General features: G+C 39.9%; 3 protein-coding genes and 1 non-coding gene across 7 annotated transcripts in view; all 4 read right to left on the bottom strand.

The window, feature by feature from the left end:
- Positions 1 to 3943, bottom strand: part of cpne7 (copine VII) — a 37862-nt gene extending 33919 nt beyond the window's left edge. For 2 of the 4 annotated variants that reach the window (XM_006780128.2, XM_087839032.1), the window contains exons 1-2: positions 3835 to 3943; positions 2365 to 2695 (exon numbers count right to left, since the gene is read on the bottom strand). In XM_006780128.2, coding sequence (XP_006780191.1) covers positions 2365 to 2538 — 174 coding nt within the window. In that variant the 5' untranslated portion in view covers positions 2539 to 2695; positions 3835 to 3943. Of the gene's footprint in view, positions 1 to 2364; positions 2696 to 2809; positions 2878 to 3827 lie in introns of all 4 variants that reach the window. The other 2 variants (XM_087839036.1, XM_087839037.1) reach the window with 2 other exon arrangements.
- A 5085-nt stretch (positions 3944 to 9028) lies between these two features.
- On the bottom strand, positions 9029 to 13059 carry rpl13 (ribosomal protein L13). The gene is made up of 6 exons (XM_006780130.3): positions 12991 to 13059; positions 12443 to 12560; positions 11470 to 11611; positions 10389 to 10562; positions 9628 to 9684; positions 9029 to 9231 (listed from the first exon to the last, which is right to left on the bottom strand). The coding sequence occupies exons 2-6, from the start codon at positions 12544 to 12546 to the stop codon at positions 9073 to 9075; spliced, it is 636 nt and encodes a 211-aa protein (XP_006780193.1). The 5' UTR covers positions 12547 to 12560; positions 12991 to 13059; the 3' UTR covers positions 9029 to 9072.
- LOC118453989 (small nucleolar RNA MBII-202) lies at positions 9382 to 9456 on the bottom strand. Its single transcript, XR_004843531.1, has one exon. It is a non-coding gene; the product is annotated as a small nucleolar RNA MBII-202 (small nucleolar RNA).
- A 2749-nt stretch (positions 13060 to 15808) lies between the features above and the next one.
- Positions 15809 to 20277, bottom strand: gcshb (glycine cleavage system protein H (aminomethyl carrier), b). Its single transcript, XM_006780132.3, has 5 exons — positions 20125 to 20277; positions 19024 to 19103; positions 16658 to 16721; positions 16427 to 16558; positions 15809 to 16249 (listed from the first exon to the last, which is right to left on the bottom strand). Exons 1-5 carry the CDS (start codon positions 20264 to 20266, stop codon positions 16155 to 16157), a joined length of 513 nt encoding a protein of 170 aa, XP_006780195.1. The 5' UTR covers positions 20267 to 20277; the 3' UTR covers positions 15809 to 16154.
- Positions 20278 to 24009: the final 3732 nt, after the last annotated feature.

The raw sequence follows: 24009 nt of genomic DNA on the forward strand, positions 1-24009 counted from the left end.
TATTCATTTACATTAATAATGTAAACATTTTGTGTTATTTTTGAGGGGTGGAGGTTTTATCTGTAGACAGAGGATTACATGAGGCCAACCATTTCCATTTTATTTACTTGCTTTTTGCACAAATATAATATAACTGATCAATTGTCAGTTTTTATCTTATTTTCCTCTATTTTTGTAATTCAGCTCCAGGTTAGTAATTCAAGGGAAAAAAAGATGTACTTGTTTCTAAACATATATCAGACTTCTAGATTAATAACCAGAATAGCTGTCTGGCTAACGGCAATAATAAAAAGCAGGTGTTGCTTTATTGTTTCAAAGCAAGCAATGCAAAGAAAAAAAAATTGCCAGCTCAGACTTGGCCTCCTTTGTCACATTTACTCCTATTTATTCTTTACTGGCCTTTCTTGCCTATTCTTTCTCTCTTTGTGCCATCTGGATGGACAGATTTGGGATGAGTCTGATGAGTCTGTTTGTTGATAAAGGCTAATCAGAGCTACATAGGGTAGTTTGTGCTAGTCTGTGTGTGACGCCTGTTTGCTTTTGGTGTGGGGCCAGAAACTATAAAGAGATTCCTGATATGGGAAATGCATTTCTATAATCAGTGCATTATTTAGGCTGCTTTATCATAACAAATACATGCAGCTTAAATTAGAGATCGAGTTTTGGGAATAACTAGTTTTCAGAGAAGCGTACAGGGTCCAGTTTACGTAAGAAGAGGACAAATCTGCGAAAGCAGCACATGTCATGTGATCTTCAACCTGCCTCCTAATTTGCCCCGTGAGCAGGTGGTGAAAAAAGGTAATAGTGGAAATATGTGCAGTTTAAAAAGCCACTGGGGCCACGCAGCATGAGCTTAGATGATAGGAAGAGCGTGATATGGTGGCGATATGAGTGGGCTCTGCTTCTTACTCAGTTGTTGACGTAAGTAAACAATTTGCAGACGGGATGGTGCCGCCCAGAACTGAGGGATTTGACAGCAGAGCATTGGACAACTGGTGAATACTGTTATGATTGTCAAGACTTGGGTGGATGGATAGATAGATAGATAGATAGATAGATAGATAGATAGATAGATAGATAGATAGATAGATAGATAGATAGATAGATAGATAGATAGATATAGCTGTAGTGATGGCGCTGTTATTTGATTTTTTTGTCAAGCATATGCTTCAGTTAGTGCAGCTAAAAATAGCCACTCATAAATTCATGCACATTGAACCCAGGTTAGTCATCTCATGTAACACCCACCCATCAAATTAAATCCAAGACAACTTCAAAGCAAGTTTTTATCGTCCCCACCTAAAAATAGCATCTCGAGGTTTCCACATTCATATAGCCCAAACATTAATGTGCGCACCTCCAACAAATGACTCCCATGTGGCCGGAATCTGTCAGGGTTAATCATCTCCCATTTCCCTGAAAACAGAGCCTTTTTCTAGATGAAGGGTTGCAGGGGAAAAAAATCTATATAATTAGATATCCTCTGCCACACATTAACACATCCTCTACTTAACGGAAACCTGCCTTTTGGCTCTCCCTCACGAACTAAATGACTTAATTAACAGGGAAATGAGAGAGCCGCTGCCTACACTTCAGATCAGCTTGGGACCAAACCAAGAAAGTAAACATTTTCAGCTGGAACACATCTCATCATGCTGCAAATTACCAACCCACTGTTTACCCATGTAGACAAGTGAATTATACTGCACATAATGTGAATCCTACAGGGCAGCGAACACAATTTGTGTGCGAGTTGTTTTAATTGTGGAGACAGACAGTGATGACTGCAAATGTATACTCCATCTGACATTTTCAATTCTGAATCAGGCATCTGTTGTGTAAGCCATGCTCTTTTCCAAAAGAGCAAAGAAAAATAAATAAATAAATAAATAAAAAGAAAGGAAAAAAAAATAAAACAGCTGCAAGTTCACCAAACCATTAACAGATTTATCTCCCTGGTCGATCATGTATGACTACACAGATTTTGTGACGACTGGAGAGAGACAGAGAGAGCAATATCACTCCCAATCTACAACATTTCACACATGACCAATCTTTAATCTTAGGTTTGTGATACAAGGAGGGAAGAGAGCAAGTCTCCTCTGTATTTCCCTGTGCAATTAACATTAATAACATTAAGAAAACACGTTATTTAAATCACCTCAAGAGCCTGCATTTGAATATTTCAGCTCTCTTGATGTGTGAGTCAAGACTTCAATTCTTGAAATAATGCAGGTAATGACTCAGGCGGGGAGATTAATAAATGAAGGTGGACTGCTAAGTAAGGAGATATTAGTCACACTTTTCCCTCCCAGAGGCTCACCTGTACATGTGCCAGTACTGAAGAATAAAATGAGGTCTCACCTCTATCCACTGTCCATCGTTCTGTACCATGAGTATGACGCAGGGGTCAGACTTATTCAGAGTGTCTCGGTCCAGCAGAGCTTTGCAAGACACGCGCAGCTCGACTTTGGTGACACAGGTAGCTGGACCGCTGAGGCTGGTTGCAGGGGAGGTGGCCTCCAGAACATCATTCATCCTGGCTCAGGGCAAGAGAGATCTGCCAACCAGCGAAGCAGTGCGAGGAGAGGCTGTGGTGTAGCTCTGAGGGATGGAAAAATCCAGTGATAGGTTGAGGGATCTCGGTAAAGACGTGGCACTCTCACAGGAGACGGGCCCTTTTGACTTGGTACAGCTGTCAAAAAAAGAAAAACAGAGATTCTTGCTGAGTGTCAGGGGACCAAAGCAAACTCAAGCTGTTATTGCTGCCTGTCAGAGCTGTCCCCCCTCCTGAGGGTTATCATCTCACCTTGGTAACAGCGACAGAGAGGGCATGAAGATGGCAGGGTTGTGCCTTTAGGAGTCTAGTTCATATTCCTGCAAAAATTCGTTTAAGATGATCAAGCTGAGTGCCACCTCTTATTCTAACGAGCTTTATTACAATATTTAAAGGGGGGGGAGAGCCCACCTGTATCAAGATTTCCCTGTATTTTCACTATTTTATCCTGTTTCAAGAACTGAATATGAGATGGCTGATGCGTTTAAAGGATTTAAAGTGCATTTCCTCCTAATAAACAACAAGCAAATAAGTGAAAGTAGATGGAAAGAATCATGGATCCAAAAAGGCAATGGGTTTAGCAGGTAGTAGTCAAAGAAAGGACTTTGATGTGTTTAATGTGGGCAGCATACGCCCTGCTTAAGTGTCCTTGAGCACGGCGGTTTCGCACAACTAATAACCCCCCTAAATGCTTTAAAGGTGGGGCTGTAATTTCCTCTAATATCCCTGTAAATGTGACATCCTTATAATTCAAACGAAGAAGTGCAGCGCACTCGGCGCTTGGCTTTCAGCACCGAGGACAGCGCCCGTACGCGTCTTTCTCAGCCAGTTGTGAAACCACATGTTATCTCAAAGCATGAATCTGAACTCCAGAAAGCTCAAAACAGAGCCAGCATCAAAGGCTCCCAGATACGACCGAGCGCGTGTTATGAATCAAACTTCTACTCAACCCACCGGTGAAATTTACACGTAAGGCGGAAGGCTGCCCAAACGCGGCTAAACGGCTACTTCACACTTTATCCCGGTGAATAAACGCCACCGCTCATCTGCAAGCTTCAAAACCCAACACCGGTCAAGGCTCAGGAGGGCAAAATAACAGCAACAGTTAAATAAGAGTTAACGCGTGGAGCGAACAGTCTACTTTCACAGCCTCATTTATCGCTGGCTCATCTGACTCACTTCCGAGACTATTTGCAGCTGATCAAAAACTCAGCGGCACTTCACCAAACCGATAAACTGCGCTTACAGTCGGGTTAAGCGGGAGACTCACTTCCTACCTGAAGCTGTTTCTCTTCTTTAGCACACTTGTTTAATCCGCTCCCATAACACACTGCTTGATTTTTGTTTTCTCCGCCGAAACTCATTGGCTTAGACTGGTGAGGAGGGAGTAGGCTCGGCTTGTAGGGATGGGGAGTGGAGAGAGTCCAGCTGCTGATGTAAGGGATGGGCTTTTCGTTGGGACTCGATTATTTTGAGTTCAGTTAGAAATCGAGACCATAAAAGAAAGAGGTAGGGAAAAGAGGCTGTGGGAAAATGCTGGGATCTGGAAGCTCAAAACCTGAGGTGGAGACGTGCGTAGATTTTGAGTGATTTAGTTAAATTCTTGTCTATAAACACAGGCATAGCATTATTTTCATGTTAAACCCGCCTCCATAAGGTGTCGCTCATTTCTATCTGCTAATTCTCTGCTGCCTTTGTGGATTTTGGACCAGGATTTAGACAGATATGCAATTCAGATTGTTTTCCAACACAATACTACTGTTTGTGGCCAAATGTTCAACTAGTTATTACAGCAGCCTCCCCGCTCAGGATTAAGTTGCTTACTGAAGATTATGAGGATAGAAAGAGCAGGATGCACTGAAATATGTGAAAAAGAGAGGCGGAAAGACGCTTCTTTATGCAAGCTGAACTGCATGCAGTATTTGTGTTTTTTCTTTATTTTCTATACTGCAGTGGTAAAAATAATGTGGTTAGCGTATGTGCAAGTGACCTCTGTGAGCTGAAGCTCAGGCTTCGGGCACATTACCGGTTTTATTTTTCTTTCTACTCTTTGATGCTCTGTGATGTTATTGAGGGTTGACATCCTGAAAGTGGCCATTTCAGGCACACAGATCTGGCTTTCAGAACAGAAGCCCAATCCTCTTGCTTTTCTGTTTGGACAGGGGCTGACCGAAAGGGAAGGTGGCCTTAAGCATGTTTCAGACAGAGCATGAACTGATGGGCTGTAGCAAGGAAGAGTACATGAAATGAAAATTTTGGAGTCAACAGTGAACACAATAGTGCCCCTTTCGCCATCCTCCTCTGCGTGTTTGCCATTTACGGGGCCGTCTTTCAACAGAAACCATTCATTCTGCACTGAGATTCATCCTTTTAGTAGTATTGTCAGCTTTTAAACAGACATACATAAAACTGCAAGAGGAAGTTCAAAAGAACTGCTCATCCAGCAGCAGCGCATCGCAATCAAATCTCCGTGTGGACGCTGCAGACAGCTAGAGGCAGGTGACTTTTCTACCTTTGCTAAATACACACATGCACCCACAAGTAATAAACAATATGCGTCCACGCACGCACAAATGCTCCAAGTCACGTGTAAAGTTGCCTTCAGTAAAAATGACAATGAATTGATTCACAGAGTGGTTTTTCAATCACTTGACAGCTGTGTATGTTATATAATGTATTGTTTCTACACTGCGTCTATGCTTGGACCTTTTCACAGTCCACCCACAAATGTATTATTTTCCTGAATGTATTTCCAGATATTGCATAACATTCATACATGGCGCTGACAAAAAAACATCAGCTCTCGAGTTTCTGCAAAACAGCACTGAAGGCCGTGAGAGACAAAGCAGTTGACGAAACCAGAGAAAATGTAAGAACTCAAAGTAAGAGTTTAGTTCGAGCTGTCTGAAAGCAACTTGTGCAGCTGGCTGTTAGTTATTGTGGCAAAGTGAATGACAAAAGCAAAGTGTAGGCTTCACATTTTAACATTTTATTCCAGAAGCTTTTTAAACCTCACGGTGCTAAAATGTCCTTCGGATACGTGGAACATTCTTTGCTTTCATTTGACTTGCGTCGCATTAAAATCTGGTCTTTATATCAAGAGGATATGAGGCTTTGAGAGGCTTTCAAAGCAGATGGGCAAGTCAATAAAATCATTCCAGCAGCATGAGATATAAAACATTTGGCTCCCTGCTTCTAATTAACTACTCTGCTGAGATGATCACCATGTTACTCATTCAAAGTAAATAAATAAAAATGCACACGCATTGCTCTCAGGTTGATTTTACGTGTGAAGCACTTCAGACAAAAGAAGCCTGGATCAGCAGCCAGTGTTTAACGCGCGCACACTGGCTGCTTTCCGATAGAGGCAGATCTCTCCTGGAGTTTTCACCCTCACTGCCTCTTCTTCCATGGGTATTCAGAGGTGGTATTAAGCGTCTGCTTTGGGGCACACACCTGAGCCCTGTTACGCCACAGCTCCAAACAACGACCATCTGCTGCTGCTGCTGCTGCTGTGTCGGTTGAGCACCTCACAGGACGTTCCCTGCGTTTACACATGGATTATCTATTCCGAGTCCCCCTGCTGCTTCTCCCCAGTCACATTCAGTGCTTGCCTTGGTGCTGCTGACCACATTGCATGTACAATAACCCAAATAGGAGGATCTCTACACATGGTCTGGTGCACTCAGATTTTTTTTTTAGTCTAGTCAAGCTCCCTCAGTGCATTTCTGTAAAATTTTCCACCAGCAGCTCCACTGAGTGGAGGTATTTATGTCCACAGGAAGGTTTTTAGAGGGTTTCAAAGACATTATTGATTCTAAAGTTTTCTTACCGGTGATGGAAGTTGCTATCTCCAGGCGTCATGTTTGACTCATTTTAACACTGTGGTCAAAAAGGTTGCAGTTCTCCTTTTACAAAGGGTAAACCATAGAGAAGCTGACACTGCGGATGCTCAGCCTCACTGACTGCAATTGGACGTCAAACAGTCAATGTGAGATGTTTTGTTGAGCAGCAAAAAAAAGAAGACATTCAGCTCTCCATGCTACAGTTATAGATTAAGGTGAGACAGGGATATGGATTTATTCTTTAAAAGTGTATCTGAGGTAGTGAGTCTGTGATTATTTGCTCAATAAAGGAGTTAAAGGGATTGTTAAAGTTGTTAAAAGAATTTCTGTCCATCAACTTAAAACAAAGTCACTCATCTCTGGGCGGCTTTTTTATGATCTGGGGTACATTGACTTAACAATCTTCTCCTGCCCGGTGGCTGGGCCCTCTATCCTAATCCACAGGATGGGTGAAATGCAGGGATTGAGATTCCCGGCAGAAATCAATAAGAATATCTATATTTTGTTAAGCATTTAATGCAGCATTGTAAAACAGAAAATTCATCCCAGTGGCCATTAATGAGACACGGTGATAGTTGAATGTGTCCATCCTGATTCAATGACTACACATAAATGGCAGATAAGCCATTTAGTTGGGGTAGCAATATTTCTAAAGTCTTTTTTTTTCTCTGTGTATCGGTTATTTTTGCAAAACCCTATCATACGACTAACAGGACCATCCATTTGAGCTCCTATCAGCCATATCAATCACCCCTGTCCAACCAACCTGACTGTCCACTCACCTTCATCAGCTGAATTATTTATGGACGTCCAGACCGCGGGACCACAGAGACACTCTAAGGAGACTCAAGGGCACGGAGTCCCCACATCCTGCTTTTTTATTTCCAGCTTGTGTACGTTGACATGCTGAGCATACAGAATCTTTGACACTTTCCTCACAGTGTAGTGAGTAATGCATTAGAGGCAGGAAATCTCACTCCATCAGCGAGATTTTGTGTTGTTCTGCTCCGGTGTTGTTTTGTATATTTATTCATTTCACTTTATCAGAACACCCACAGAACACAAAATGCAAAATGTGCAGAGCCTCGGCTGTAATAGCAAGGCTTTACATAAGTCTTGGTTCATGCCTGCCAGACAAAAGTCGAGAATTTAACATTCAGCTGTTTTCCTGCAGGGGGTCAATGTAAAACTTTCCAACTTTCTTTCTTTCTTTTATTACCGTCCACCTCTCCTGACCTTCTTTCCGGGCTTTTGTTGATATCCACTCACCTTTGCATTACCATGCTGTAAATAATATACGGGTCTTTTAATATTTTGGCAATCAGTTTTTTCAGAGGATCTTCCTGGCTTAAACCCTGCTTTAAACTTGAGTTTTGTTTTGTTTTTTTGTTTTTGGACCAGAAAGAAAAAAAAAAGAAAAAACTGAAGGATTTAACTGCAGTATTTCCCACTCCTGAGTTACTGATACGCTGATTAAGAGTCTTAAATTATCAAGTTTGACACATTACAAAAGATAATATTAATTTAGAAAAATTCGATTTATTTGACGTCTGCATCAATGATCTACATGTTGTACCTACAGTGCCCCCTACTGTTGTAAATGCGTCAGTTATACACGCTGAACCAAATTTAGAGCAAGTTCACAGCTGCTGCACTACAGACAGATGTGTCCCAGTGTTGTACTGGGGACTGGTCTCTCAACTTTTAACCCCACCAATCTACTCTGCAGCTGACCAGGACTCATAAATGTAATACAAAAAAGTAAAATAATTGAACTTTAACACAAGTCACAGATGTGAATTGTATACACACACACATAGAAAAACATATTTAGTATACACATCCAGTGATGCATATACTATTATATATTGTACATATATTTATTAGTCTCAGATTTAGCCATTCTTATATTTTGCTTGTTTTATGTTATTTTATTTTTGCACGACTCTGCTGCTTGTGAAGCTCGCACACAAGAATTTCACTCGCATGTACTGTACCAGTGTACCTGCACATGTGATGTGACAATAAAAGTGATTTGATTTGAATTAAATGCCGTGTGGGTTGTTTTTAGTATCCACATATCTTACTGCCATCCAAAGCACCTGCTGGATTAAGACCCTATCAACAGACTATTGATTTTGTTTTTTTAAATTGTACAATCATGTTTTTGGATTAACTTGTGTTTTCATAGATGTTTGAATCTTAGTGCCAAAACTGGGTTTCTTTCTCCTCTCATTATAATGCAAAAACTTGTAATATATTCAGATCCAGCATATTGTCACGTATCAGCCAGCAGTCTTAACCCAACAGCTATTTTAAACTGATTTTATACCATCTATGAAATGGACTGCCGTGAAGACATCCTCCAAGGTTCTGACATTTTTTAAATATTTGATTAGAATACATTTATCTACCGAGTTCTTCCTTCACTCGTGCTCTCCAAGCACCTCTCCAGGTTTTATGAAATGCAACCTGGTGGTGTTCGTGTGTAATGTTGCTGACAGAGACGCACAACTTGGCTCTCTCCTTGAAGGAATAAAATTTTGCCAGCTTATCTATGATTAGCTCATGAAAACTGCCATCTGTCAATCTAAATGAGATTATAATCATGACATTCACACCTTGCTCTTTTTAAACACTTTATTTTGCAAAGTTCCATAGTGACTATTTTCACTTCTTCTTCTCTACGTCCTGCTCAGCAGCCTCTTTGGCTCTCTTGGCACGAATGCCGAATAGACGAGCATTGGCGCGAGCCATACGCAGGCTGGCGAAAGCCTTGAAGTTCTTCTCATCCTCGGAGATAACCCTGGCCTTCTCCTTCTTGTGCACCTAAAGAGGAAAAACAAAATAAGGAGGGTAAAGACACACAGCGAATACTGCAAAATGAGGGTTTCTCCAAGTACAAAAGCCTGAGTCTAATTTTGAGAATTTAACATTTTGTGAAAATCAGTTCAGCTTTCTAGCTGATTTTTTATTTTTGTGAACAGCAGTCATCAGAAAAAGGGTTCAAGTGTTTCATCAAAGAAATACAGAGATTCCGGAGATTTGTCATCATCTGACTGCTGTAATGCAAAATGTTCAGACTGTTAATGCATCTTTTATCAGTCATTACTTCTGTAATACTGGTCCAGGTAAAACTGGCCAATAACTTCAGCGAAAACAAATTATCATCAGCTTTCTTAATCCTCATCAATAAACAGATACACAGCAGGAGCTGTCACTTACAGTTCTGATGGGCATGACTGGACCAGTGAGCTGAGTGGCCATCTTGATTTCCTCCTCCTGAAATGACAAAACAGTTAAATATTTTTAAAGGGAACAGACAGCAAGACTTTTCACTAGGGCGTCAAACAAATGCTTATTAAGACCGTCTGGTTTGATTTCAATCACCCCAATGGGAATTGTACTTATATATATTCACATTTAAAGGTGGCAGAATGTGGGAGTGCAGCTCATCTCCAGCAGTCAGCCTGGAATTATTATACTGATGCACGGCTGATTCGACATGTATTAATAATGATCTAACAGAGAAACCTTTAATTTCATCAGTACGCTTCATTTTCCAAGCTTAACGGAATTTCATAATTAGCAGACGTGTCCCCAGGTTACCTAGGTAACCTTAAATCCCATGGAGTCTAAAGGAAGCAGCCAAAAAGGTATTCAAATATCAAATTATCCTTCACACATAAAAAACTGCTGTAGACTCTATAATCTCTTCCATGTCTTATTTTAGCCATTTTTTAATACATTAAAATTATTTTTTAAGTAATTTTAAATAAGGAAACTGTACATTCACACCAAAGAGAGCTTCCAAAACTGTGCTTTTTCAGTTTCTATATACAGCCAACTCCTACTGGCCACATGCTTTTGTTGAATGCTTCAACACTTGTTTTTTTCTCAGGAAAATGCGCCAAACAAACAAAAAGTAAATTAATAACAAGGAGAAACACCAAAGTCTAATCTTTGTGTGCCATGTGAAAACTTACAGTGCTATCTCCCTTCTTGGGGGCAGAAGCCTTCCTGGGGAACAGGATGAGCTTGGAGCGGTACTCCTTCAGGCGCTGCACATTGGCCTGAAGAGATTCTGTGGATCTGTTGCGGCGGCGAGGGTCCACTGAGATGCCAATGGTGCGGGCCGTCTTTTTGTGGATGCCAGCCGCCTGCGGGAACATTAGCACAGGAGGACTTGATCGTTTACAATTCTGATTTTGATCACGTGCCCTGTACATGATAAAACACTGATGTCAAGCTGTCAGCATAAAATAGTTTCCTTTTCAAATAACAAATAGCAGCATTCAGAAAATGCGTTCAACGTATTCATCAAGCAAATGCAGCAGATCCAGAGATTTGTCTTAATCTAAACTGCTGTGATGCAAAACACAGTGGTTACATTCCTGAACACGTCTGCCATCAATGGTTAACGCGCTTGCTGGAGGCATTTTATAGTTCCATGGGATACAGGGTCACTTGCAAAAACAAGATCACTTACTAGCGATGGCCAATGATGAGAGCACAGCTGGCTATGACTCAAAGTTCATGGATATTCATTACTTAGCTGATCAGACTCTTAGTTTAGCTCTGTTCATGATTAATTTTATGGCAGATAAATTATTTGATTTATACGGTTACACATGCATGAAAACACTAAAACTGGAGAAAACAAAAGAAGCCCTTGTGCTCTCAGCAGTTTCTGATTAAAGCTCATTTACTATCTTCATACAGGGAGAACCTGATATTTTTGCCAAGGTAAAGGTTGACAAGAACATTAAGGTCTTCTACAGCCACAGTTCTTTGACTTGATAGTTTGTTCAAGTTTCCATCCACAATAACTCTAAATATCACTTCTGAAGTTTTTAGTCTCTAGCGCTTCATTTTGATATAGAAATAAACTTCCACCAGACAAAACAGTTGCCAAATATCAGTTTGCTTGCAGCACTTGTGTGCAAGTGTGCATTTTAATTAATGCCGCACTGAATGTTTCATGTAACTTTAACAGTTTTAGGTCTAAAGAAATTAAAGATATGCTTTACCTTCTAATGAAACATTTACAGAGAACTACAATCGTACCTTCAGTTCCTCGAGGGTGAAGCCACGTCCGGAACGAACCTTGGTATGGTACCTAATAGTGGGACACCTAACCTGTGGCCTCAGTGGTCCAGCGACAGGGCGAGGAGCAATGCGGCGAGCTTTAGCCTGACGAGCCTTTCGCCTGAGGAAAAAGTCAGAAGTTTAGATCAACCAAAATGCCTCCTTAGACATCTGTAAGGACGCACGGTGAACAACTTCCTCGAAGGAGGATGTACTTGAGGGACAAATGTGTTTGCCTCTGAAAAGTAACTGACCCAAACAAAGACTGCCAAATAGGAAGGTAAAAAAGACAGTCATAACATTTACTTCTAGGGCTGACACCACATGTAAAACACCAAGACACAATACATAACATAACGCACCACATAAACCATTAACTGCTAGAAAAGACTCCAGTCAGTTGTAGTTCTACTAAGATTCACAGCAGAAAGCTACATCAGCTCTAAGACTACAGCGTCATGCTCCAACCTCAGTCTTATACCTAATCAGTGAAATATCATTATCAGTTAAAAGCAGAAAAAAGCAAAACAATAAAACATGAAGTTTGCTGTATCTGCTTAGTTCAGTGTAATTTTGCAGGCAAACAGATGGCAAAATCGTAAAGATTGTCCTGCTTGGCCAACAGCTTGATCAGCTTAAGTGGTGGCTCAAATCAAACAAGGTACAGTTACTTCAACCACTTTCTCCGTTTGTTTTATTTAATAGTTTAATAATGTCTCATGGGACTGAGGGACAGTTACACGCACGTTCACATCATACACGGTAACTACAGAGTATAAGAAACGTCTGTCAATGTAAACATTATATTGATGTACACATGGGACGAATCCTGGTTCCACAGCATGGTTTAGTTATCCTTTACGGGCAAAAAAATTCCCACCATTTGAACCGAATTCGATGCTAACCATTTACGGGCACGCTAGCTCAAGTTAGCATACGTCCATGTCCTCACCTGCGGATCTTCCTGGCTGGCTGGTTGAACCAAGTGCGCACTCTTTTCTGCCAGTCTTTGTGAAAGTGAGGGTTCAGGATCATTCCATTCCGGCTGGGGGCCATGGCTGCCTGCTTCCCTGCAACACAGCGTGGCACATACACATGAGCGGACCGTCATGCCGGCGGACCTCCGCTTCATACAGTGCTAAGATGCTAGGCTAAAGCATTAACGAGGGGTCCGGCTACTTTCATGCCCCGATAATGTCCTTACAAACTACTACATGTAATAATCCATTTGTCATCGCCATTTCGGCATTCACGTAGGTTCATCTTTATTTAGTAGGACAGTGTTTAAACATAGCTACTGACAGCCATCGCTTCACCGGTCATCTCCATAAAAACATTAGCTACTTAGCAATTTAACACAAAAAATCATGATAATAATCACCTTATTTAAAAGATGACAAAAAGCACTTTTTCAGACTATAAGCTAAACTCACAAATACAAACAGAAAATCGAGGATTGAAACGGATTTTTTAAAATCTTTGGAGGATAACTTCACATACCTACAAGGGAGGAAAATGGCCGAAAGGAAAAAGGAAGTTGTAAGGCGGTGGATTGTGGGATATGTAACAACCAGCCAATCAAAGAGTGTGTAAAGGAGCATTCATCCCCTTAAAATCGTAAACGGAAACGCTAGTCATAAGCGGTACTTCAAGTAATCTAGTGTAGAAGAATAATTTATATCGTCTTTAGATGAGCAATTCTAGGTCACGGTGAACATTAAGTTTCATTTCTATACAGATAGTGAAAAATGACACGTAGCAAACCGTGCAAGGATAGAAATGGGTCGTTTGAGGCTTTAGTAGCTTGAGAATCGCACTTTTCATCTTTGAAAATGAAATAATTTAACGGGTGCCTTTTGTATTCACTTGGGTTATCTTTGTTTAATATTACATTTGTTTGATTTAATGATCTGAAACTTGAGTGAAATATGCACAAAAAGTTTTTTTTGTTTGCAGTATCTTACATACGGATCAGCAATGTCTTTGTTCTATCAATTATATTTGTAATTATAACTTAAAATATCACTAATGGCACGAGTGAACTGAGTGAACCGAATTGTGAAAAATGTTAGGATTGAACAATTTTCCAAAAACATATGAACATAACAAAGTATAGAAATTCAGTAAAATATATATATATATATATATATTTTTTTTTTTTAAAAATCAAAACGTACTGTACTGTGCCCACGAAACTTTCAGGGCTATACCTTAGTTCATGTCCAACCGCATGTACACAGATTTAATCTTTAAAATAGTACAACAGTGTGTTTTAATAACAGGCTAATGAGGAGAATATACCATAATTATGAGTTATGGAACTGATGGCTGGACATTCTACTTCAGTTTTTTCTGACAGAAAATAACTGAAATCTTAATTTAAAAATAGAAAGCAAGAAGAGATTAGGAAGGGGTAAAGTGCTTTTTCACATCAGTGTATTTTCTAATAGTTAGTATTTTTATTTTTTGGTTGAAATATCTTCAGTCAGATGCTTTTATGGTATATTCTACCTCATTAAAGCGATCAGCCTGCTATTAAAGGCTGTTAAAGAGCCTGTTTTCATTGTAATCTTGCTATTTTCAGAACAGTGAGAGAGACCTTGTACTCGACTTTATCTAAAGCCTCATTGTAATATGTAGCATAATAAGGCATTAACATGCCAAAACCTGGGCCTGTTCTCAAAAGGCAACTGCAACAGCACCTCACGGTGCATATGGCATACCCAACAAAGAGGTACTAGTTCAGGAACTCAGCAGTTCTGTCGGTAAATCAATTTTCAGACAGAACTGCTGAACTGCAGCAGATGCATCCAGTTAACATTTTTTAAATTAAAAAATAAATTATTAGGTATAAGCGTAGGACAGTCATAATGAGCAGCATATAAGCTCCCACGAGTTTGTATACCATTATACAGTCACTCAGTGAGAAGCTTAAACCACTTGTAGTAATTTCAAGATAAAAAATAGTGTAATATGTGATTGTGTTCATTTTTTTTACTTTAAAGCTCTTAAATTGCATATATGTTTACTGTGAGTCTTATTAATTCTAAAATCAATGTAGTAATTCAGTGTGTGGTTTATTTAGTTCTGATTGAATTTTGCAACTGTCTATTTGGCTCTTTTACAGAAGCTATCCTATCACCATGTCAGAGAACAGCACACCCTGTATTTGGGTGTATACATATGCTCAAGTCAGTGAATGAATTTAAGTCATTGAAAGAAAGTATCATCTTATTGGAGAGTGCCACCATACACAAGCTTCCCCATGAAGCTGTTGCTTGAGCATGGACAGGAATGCACTTTGGTGTGTGGATGTTATAATTATGAAAAGTTGCAGTCACTTAATAAATATAATAATAAATATATAGCTCTAATATGTTCCGAGAACACTCTTGGGTTGAAATTTTGAGTTTCCTTATATTTGAATGAGTGTCCTATAAAAGGTTAAGGTGATTTATTTACATGGGGGAAAAAAGTCATGAAATAAAAAATGTGTAGGCTCCATCATCTTTGATTAATTTATGATTTTTATGCCTTTAGCACTATTTTTTATTTGTTTTTTTCCTTTTTTGCAGTGTAAATATATGAAAATAATATAGATTAGGCACAGGTGTCTGTAAGAGGAAACAAAGATGTTCAGGGACTATCCCACCTACGGTCCTACAAAGGTGTTGGACTCACTTGAAAACCAGCAGAAGGACACTAATGTCCATAAAGCTAATTAAATAAAGAAAATAACCCAACAACATTACCATCTTCTGCTTTGAATTCCTCTCATTACTCAATAACAAGTGAACTGTTTTTCCCAGGTTTTAAAAGCCAACTGAGGATCAAACCGGCCTTTTTAATCCAACGGAGGAATATGAAAAATGGTTGTTACAGTCAGCAGCAGATACTGGTGGTGAACACACACCAAGAATAAACAGGAAATAACCTATTTAGACCAATCACAGTCTTCTCGTTATCAACCTGAATGTGCATGTTTTTGTTCAGTCACTGATTCTAAAACCACTTAATCATTGATTAACTAGCTTCGACTAACTCAGGTTATCATCACCTGAAGGCAAAGGTCAAGGTATTTTAAACTATAATAGACACACACAAAAAGCTGCAGTCTGTCCTGGCAGCTCATATGAAGCAATTTGGTTTGAACATGTCTGTCTGAAGAGCTTCAAAAAATATTACAGCTAAAGGTGTGCTGTCACTTGCCTTGCAAATAGGTGCCTACATGTTCACAATACACACCTCTGTGATTACTTGCCTTGCCAAGAATGCGAGAAATGACTCATTTCCAAGTTTGAATACAACAACCCAAACAAAATGCCCACATTTTATTAAATGGATTTGAAACAGCACGTTCAAGTTGTTTAACACATCTGTGAACATATTGGTAATGGAGCAAAGCACCACAAACAAGACCCAATAATACAGACAGATCTTGAGATTAAGAGCCCTTTAGATGTGCTAGTTGCTTAACAAAAAGGAACTTTCTAAGTGGAAGCTGTTACTGAGCATTTGTAGTCGAGTATTTTAGTTTGAGGACACGATTCCGGTACCAGAATAAATACCACAGATGAATAAGTGTGACACACTACACGTTAGTAACCTTGCAGGGACTAAATTTTGACTGTGATTAAATTACAAAGCAAAATGAGTTTATAATTTTATTCAAGTGATTTGACAAATTTATCATATGCAGCTTGATCCATGAGGCCATCAAGTTCTTCGGGCTTTTCGATGGTCATCTTGATTATCCATCCTGAAAGATAAGAGTTTGTTTATTTCAAAATCAACAGCTGTACTTGCTGAAAAGAACAAGCTGTAATTTTACTTCTTTGTAATACTGGTTTGGCAGGTTGTCCTCTATCCTGCAATTCTGAGAAATCACAAGGACAAGTGTACTGGCAAAGTACGACATTGAGTGGTGGATGCTCACCCTTTGCATAGCAATCTTTGTTCACAAGTCCAGGATTTTCTGCCAGCTCTGTGTTGATTTCAGTCACCTCTCCTGTTAATGGTGAGTACAGCTCGCTGGCAGCCTTTACACTTTCCAGTACACCAAATTCATCTGCAACACACACATACACACACACAGAGGAAAAACACTTTTTATTTCAATATTAGAATCAATCACTTGATAAATATGTCAAAAATTCACAGCTCTTACCCATTTTTTCAAGTCTTTGGCCAACTTCAGGGAGTCCACAGTATACCACATCACCTAATGCTTCCTAAAATGACAGAACAAACTATATGACACAAAGTATTATATATAACCACATGGAAGTTGTCCAAGAATCTTTTTTTATTTAAGATTTAGAGAACTTCATACAGTACTTCAATATCTAACAGCACTGTAGGAATACAAAGCTTATTTAGGGGGGGGGGGGGGGGGGGGGGGGGGTCTAATACTATAATCAGTTTATTGCTTTAATAAGCAGTCAGCAACAGCAGGATGGCTCAAAGTAAAGAGTCCCTGGGTTCAATGATCACAGTACTGAAAACTGTCAGTCTGGTTTTTACTGTTCTGGATCATTTTATTGTCCCAATAGCCAGTTTATGTATCCAAAAATCAGAGCCTGGGCCTCCACCCCTGCCCACCCTGTGCCTGATCCCTATGGCACCTCCTGGGGGTGGTGTATCTACAGGAGGAAAGGGACTTAGAGTGGACTTGCTGCTCCTCCACATTGAAAGGAGCCAGTTGAGGTGATTCTGGGATCTGATTAGAATGCCTCCTGGTTGAGGTGTTCCAGGCATGTCCCACCGAGAGGAGGCCCCACAGCAGGCCCAGTGTGGTGAGATTACATCTCTCACCTGGCCTGGGAACGCCTCTGTGGCTGGTGGCTGGGGAGTGGGAGGTCTGGGCATCTCTGCTTAGGCTGCTGCCACCTTAACCTAGCCCCAGATAAGCAGAAGAGGATGGATGGATCATTTTATTTTAAATTGTTCTAATGCATGCTTTATCCAGGTAAGGAAATCTCACAAATTCTTCTCTTTTCAGTGAAGGATAAACACAAAACACAACGTCCAGATGAACAGAATCAACTTTCTGGGAATTACTTTTAGACAGTTCATGAAATTTGTTGCCAAAACAGTAAGATTTTACCAGATAGGTTTAAAATGCTGGCAGTCTGTTGAGGGTACTGCAACAGAGCAATATACTGTAAATCTGGCTTTAGCTTTGTCACACTTTTATTAACTGCTGCCTGCCACAGTTAGCTTTAACAATGCTTTCACAGCATAAATGTGAAACTCAATCTTGTCGATGTTATACTAAATTATCTCCAGCTTATTAATACAAAATTATCCTGAAAGAATTCAAAAAAAATTTCAGGGTTGTTTCTTAGTTTAAAGACATGGATGTTTCATGGATTCATTACACTGTCTTTTGTAAGCCTCATCCTAAGGCTATATTGAATTAGTGAATATGCAAGGAGGGGTAAAATGAAAAGATTTTGAATGTGATGCCATTTCAGAAAGACGACATTCTCTTGCAGTACCTCCTACTTTGAACCTCCCAATCAGCCGGGCCTTTGTGTGTGTTCTACCTGTGCCTGGCTTTACTCCACATGCTTCTGTTTCCTTACACAGATCACAGAAGCTTGTTAGGTTAACTAGTGACCACAGGTGTGGAAGTGAGTTTGTATTAGCCCTGTGATTGGCTGGTAATCTGCTCAGGACCCTGCCTCGCATCCTATGACTCCTGAAATAAGGCTCCAACTCCTGGACAGTGTCAGGTTCAGTGGCCTCAGGATTTCATCTCTGCTTTTTGCAGATGATTTGGTTCTGTTAAGAGTCATCGAGCGAGAACTTTCAGCTTTCACTGGGGTTGGTCTGCAAATTAGTGTGATGTGGCTGGAATGAGAATCAGGACCTCCAAGTCTAGGCCCATGGTTCAAAAAACTCCAATGTGGCTGATTTAAAACAATTCTGCAAAGAATAGTTGTCCAAAATTCCTTCACAGTGATGTGAAAGCCTCGTGTCAGTTATTGCAAACTGATTGCAGGTGTTGCTTCCAAGGGTGGAAAAACCAGCTGTAAGACTTATGGGACAATTACTTTTATTTCCACAGGTCCAGGTAGGTTTGGGTTGTATTTTGTCCCTTAATAAATCAAACTGCATTTAGTATTTACGCAGGTTACTATTTACGCAGATTGTTAGATAGTCTCAGACGTGTTGCAACTATGCAACAATAAAGAGAGGTGAAGGGGTCAGATACTTTTTCACAGCACTGTATGTCAGGTGTAAGGAGTAGCAGTAATAACAATTCTTTAAAAAGCTAGATTCATGTTTAAAGATATTCCAGTCTTTGAATGTCTGCCCAGTCCTGCACAATGCTAGTGATCAATTGTGTCAAACATTGGCCATAAAAGCACTAAATTAGCCTGTTAAAGCACATCAGTTGAGGGCAAAGACCAGCTCTAAAGTGCACACTGCAGATTTTTCTGCAGACTATTTTATTGCTATTTTTAGATAGTAATAATTAAATCTCTGAACCACGCGAGTCATAAATTAGTAGAAAGACAAACCTACCTGAGCATAATTGCTGATACCAACAATGCCAACACCACCCTCCACTTGCACCCACTCGTGCTTATCTGTGAACTTTAATGCTACAGAGAGAGAAAAACAAAAGGAGAATTAGTCTGGAACAGATCAAATGATTATGTTTAAAGATGAAATTATAACAGTATGAACCAGTGGAACAGTGATGACGCTTTTGATTCGCATACGTCAATTTCTTGACAAGCTGTTACATCAATGGGAAGCCTACCAGTTGTGTGCTGTCTACAAGAGCTAACTTTGAGGCCTTTGTGCGGACGTCACAACCCCGTTTTTTGGCTTGGTAAATTTTCAATTTTCACCATCACTGCTTTAACACTAACCACAGCTGACAGAGCTGCAGTTTTGAAAAGAAACACTGAACCATTTTGATTCAACGCTCCTCATGTCGCCTTTACCCTGCAGGAGAGAACTGTAATGGCACAACAGCTTCCAGTGTTGGCACCTGACCAACACTGAAGAATACAAGTTCAAACCAGACTGAACTATGCAAGATGATTGCTAAGGAGTACAGTAACTGCCAAGGCAAACGGCTCAAGAAACGCTTTCTGGTACTCATTTGCTTCAGGAATATTTTTTGTAAGTATGGATATCTGATAGGGTGGTGTCTGTGATTAAGAATTAATGAAGGCTACATGATAGTCATCCCTCCCTTGCCATTTGTAGCTCATGCCTAGTACGAGCACTGACTTTTGTTTAACAAGCTGCTTCTGGCTGCACGAGACTCGGGTAATTGGTCACCATCACAATTTAGAGCTCGTGCTCCTCTCACAGGGAATATATATACAGCCGTCTGAACCCTTTAGCCAGCGTAACATGTGGTGGCTAATTATCTGCACGTAAGCTTCGGTCTGTGAAGCTTCTTTAAAGTTAAAACCACGTTTTAGTTGCCTTTCCTCGCGCTTTTCTGTGCCGCCCTGTGGGAAAGTGACACAAACTGTGTGACCCCTTTTATTCCCACCCATTACAGTCAGACAGGAATGTGTGAGCAACCCGCATGTAGTACCATTACAGCTCATTTGGCAAGTCAGGGTTATTATTATAATTATTTTTTAAATGTATTATATTTACCTGCAGACAGGACCGAGGACGTGCTCAGCGTCCGCGGGGAGCCGCTTCTCCACTGCAGCCGAGTCGCTGAAACCTGCGAGAGCTGAGGCAGTCTGGGCGAAAAGTTTGCAGACAGGCACCGCAGAGCTGCTCTCATCGCCATCTTCACTCAGTGTGAAGCCACAGTTTGATCGAAAGCGAATCACTTGACCGCGAGAGCGCGCACCATCCCACTACACGGTGTGGGAGGTGAGAGACCCGGGGCCAAAAAGCTCTCAAAAGTGAGTGAATGCACACTTAAAAAAAGAAATGCTAATTATTCAAAGTTAATGGGGTCAGAAGAAAATGCTTACATGTTCTACTTAGGTACAGTAGATAAGGCGGCACATGGCTGTTACGTTTGCTCTGTCTTTCTATTGAAAAAAAATGTATAAAACGATAATATTAAAACAATAATCGCGATAACAGTAATATCAATAACTGTAATTTTCTAGTTTGAAATAAAACTGACATATTCAAGTGCCTGCGTAAAATTACATGTCGGATAGCAGCCTATTTAACAGGGGCGTTTCCAGGATTTATTTTATATGAGGTGGTGGTGACCCCAAGACTTTAATTTCTGAGAATTTCTTTTGCAATGGCAAAAAAAATAGGAGAAGAAGAATATTTCTGTGAAAAAAGTCCGTGAAAAAAACACGTTTTCTTTTTATATTGACTAAAATTTTATTTATAAATTACTTTATACACCTGTTATTGAAATGAGCTAACTACAACTATGAGTGCTATCTGGGAATTGTGATCACGTGCTAGAAAACATCAGGCTCCTAATGTCTTACAAATTTATTACATAAAAAAGTTGTGCTTCACAACAGTGTAAATATTTTTTGATTGTAAATCATATGCACTATTTAGCAGCCGAAGTATGATTATAACATTTTTGCTTGAGTATAAAGCATTTCTTCATTTATTTTAAATATTTCTTGCCACTTTGTAAAACAAGTAATCCAGTAATACACGTTTAACAGATTCATGCGTTATTGGATCATTGCAGCTGCTGACGGTTTGAATTACTCTTGTATTGCTGGGTAGATTGATCTGTGCTAATGCAGTTTGTCAGTAATAAGTAACTTATTCTGTAAAATAAATAGTATGGTGCGCAAAGTACTCTGTTTACATACAAAATATGTTAGAGAAGAAGCAAATGTACTTATACTAAATAAAGTGCAGGTACATTTAACCTGTACTTTAGTAAAGTACTTAAATAAATGTAATAAGTTATACTATACTGTTCCTATTAATGCGCTCATCCAATGGGCAAAAATCTATATTTCTAATCAAACAAAAGTACCGTAACGTTCCCATATGTTCTCAAGAACCAGACGTTTTGATCTCAGTTTGTCCGTTTATTTGGTAACACAGGCAAACGGGCCGTTAACTCCGTGGCGAGTGCTCTTGTGCAACACCTCACTTCAGCCCCACACAGTCACACAACAACAAGGACCCCCCTTCCCTTCCTGCACACATTAACTCCCTTTTTTCCTGCAGCACAACCAAACATGTATCTTAACGAAATAACAATAGTGTGCAGAGATAGCCAACCTGTCACTGTATAAAAACATTTAACCATTGTTACAGTACCTTTTGCCTGATGAAAAAAAACACAAATTTTCCATAAAAAGGTTGATACTCGTCAGCTGTGCACATCTCAGTGAAACAATCCACTTATGTGGATTCTGTTTCCTGTGAGTGCAGCATGAATTTATGATGAGCTGTTTAAACTATACACAGGTTTGCTCCTGCAACTGCTTTGTACATTTTATGGAGAAAGATTTATTTACATGACACATATAATGTCCATAAAAAGATTTATATAGTGCTCAAACCTGTTATATGATCTTATTTAAGTGTATTTTGCTAAAAGTTTGGTAATCAGTAGTGTTATTAAAAGGAAGGGGTTTTGGTTTTTTGTTGTTTTGTTTTTTTTAACATGACTACAGAGAATAACATTTTGTAGTTTCTCTGGTGGGATATAAAGCAGTGGTATAAACAGAATTACTCAGTGAAAAAAAATGAAAAAATCCTGCTGGGACTGTGCAGCTGTGAAGGCTGTGGTGTCTCAGTGTCTGATGTATGAACATAACTCTGGCATCACTGCACTGGCTTGAAGGGAAAAGATTAGTGAAGCAGATTTTTTTTTTTTTTTTTTTACAGTTTCTGGTGTATGGACTCCTCCACACAGTGTTTCTTTTTTTCATCAGACCCCAGTTCTGTAAACACATGTACTCATAAAATAAACCTGACTGCAGGCTCACCATCTTTCTATTATGTTGCACCTTTTCCTTTCATTGCAGTGGCCAAAACTAAAGCACACTTACTCAAGTTCTTAATTACAATCATTATGCAGTTGTACTTAAGTATTTCCACTTGGAGCCCCTTGAAAATACAAAGCCCTCCCACATGCTGGGCCATAGTTCTCATCTCAAATGTATTATTTCCCAGGTCTCTCTTTCTGCTCTAGTCACCATCAGCAAGAGCTGTTGGTGGATCTGCTTGTCAAGCTGATGCTGAGGCTCAACCTACACTGGAGCTCAACTGGTCCAGAAACACCTGCTGATTCTCTATTTGCATGTGAGCACTTTGACTTTAAAGGCATAAATAAAATAAATAACACTTCTGGATCAGAAGTGTTGTTGGGGACATCTAGGCGTACCTTAAATGTATGACCAGGCCTAATTTGTTTAAGCAGGACATTATGTGAGTGGAAAAAATGCTTTCTTCTTCAATACTGACAGCTCCCCACTGCAGAAACCTCCGGCTCTTCACCACAGTCTGGGTGACAGAGATTAAAAGTCATTGGTTCTTGACTCAGAGCTGTTTGTGAGAAAAACAGAGCAGGGCCTTGTTTTTGCCCTTGAAGGTAAACTTAATCTTAAACTTTCAAAAGGCACAAGCTAGAACAGTTTTTACCCTCTCCAGCCAATGCTTGGTGACACTTAAAATGAAATTGATCATACACAGAGCTCCGGTGATTGAATCTACCATGAAAAGGGACTTTTTTTTTAAAGCCAAGAGCAACAACACAAAATACTCTGAAAACAAGATAGTAGGGTATATACACTTGATGCTCCAAAAGGGAGACAAAGCGATTGAGAAACAATATCCAACCTTCCTCCAAAACCTTTTATTTTAAATTTCCTAACTTTTCTTGCATGTAAACAAACATTTAAAATGTTCTTTTAAAGAGTCTTGATGCATTCTCAATTATCCAGGTAAGTAAATCTCCAAAGTTTGATTCTGTTCATCTGGACGTAGCGTTTTCAGTGGGAGAAATGTTTCCTCACTCGTCCAAGAGACTTCTTCAGTCTCAGCTGACTGCAGGTTTCCCCATTCTTATAAACGTACATTTGCATAATGACTGAAACTAGCTCCCTGAAGGAACAATGGGCTGGGAGGTCACCTTCATCATAATTATGCAAATTCTCATGACCATTGATCAACAAGCACTGATCAACAACCACTGATTAAAGACCACTCAGTTGAGACACATTTTTTCTAAACACCGGGTCTCTGTGGCTTTTAAACCCCAAAACACGCTGCTTCAAAAATTGGTCCACCCCAAGGATCGGGTGTCCCGACACAAACAGAGTAACATAGTGTACGCTGTTAAGTGCCAGGAGAATTGCCAGGATTTATAAATTGGAGAAACCAAACAACCTCTAGTGAAGCGGATGGCACAACACAGAAGAGCCACCTCGTCAGGCCAGGACTCTGCAGTCTATTTACACCTACAGGCCAGTGGACACTCTTTCAATGATGAGGATGTACACATTCTGGAGGAACGCTGGTTTGAGTGCTGAGTCAAGGAGGTCATTGACGTGAAAAGGGAAAGATGATCTCTGAACCGAG

Source organism: Neolamprologus brichardi, chromosome 1 (assembly GCF_056152115.1).
Source record: "Neolamprologus brichardi isolate AB-2024 chromosome 1, ASM5615211v1, whole genome shotgun sequence".
NCBI classification, from domain to species: Eukaryota; Metazoa; Chordata; class Actinopteri; order Cichliformes; family Cichlidae; genus Neolamprologus; species Neolamprologus brichardi.

Coding starts and splice junctions, on each gene's coding strand:
- rpl13 (XM_006780130.3), bottom strand. CDS start 12,546: ATGGCCCCCAGCCGGAATGGAATGATCCTGAACCCTCACTTTCACAAA. Junction 11,612..12,442: donor CCAGCCAGGAAGATCCGCAG/GTGAGGACATGG, acceptor CTTTTTCCTCAG/GCGAAAGGCTCGTCAGGCTA. Junction 9,232..9,627: donor CAGTCATGCCCATCAGAACT/GTAAGTGACAGC, acceptor TTTCCTCTTTAG/GTGCACAAGAAGGAGAAGGC.
- gcshb (XM_006780132.3), bottom strand. CDS start 20,266: ATGGCGATGAGAGCAGCTCTGCGGTGCCTGTCTGCAAACTTTTCGCCC. Junction 19,104..20,124: donor GTCCTCGGTCCTGTCTGCAG/GTAAATATAATA, acceptor CTCTCTCTGTAG/CATTAAAGTTCACAGATAAG. Junction 16,250..16,426: donor CAAAGATTGCTATGCAAAGG/GTGAGCATCCAC, acceptor CTTATCTTTCAG/GATGGATAATCAAGATGACC.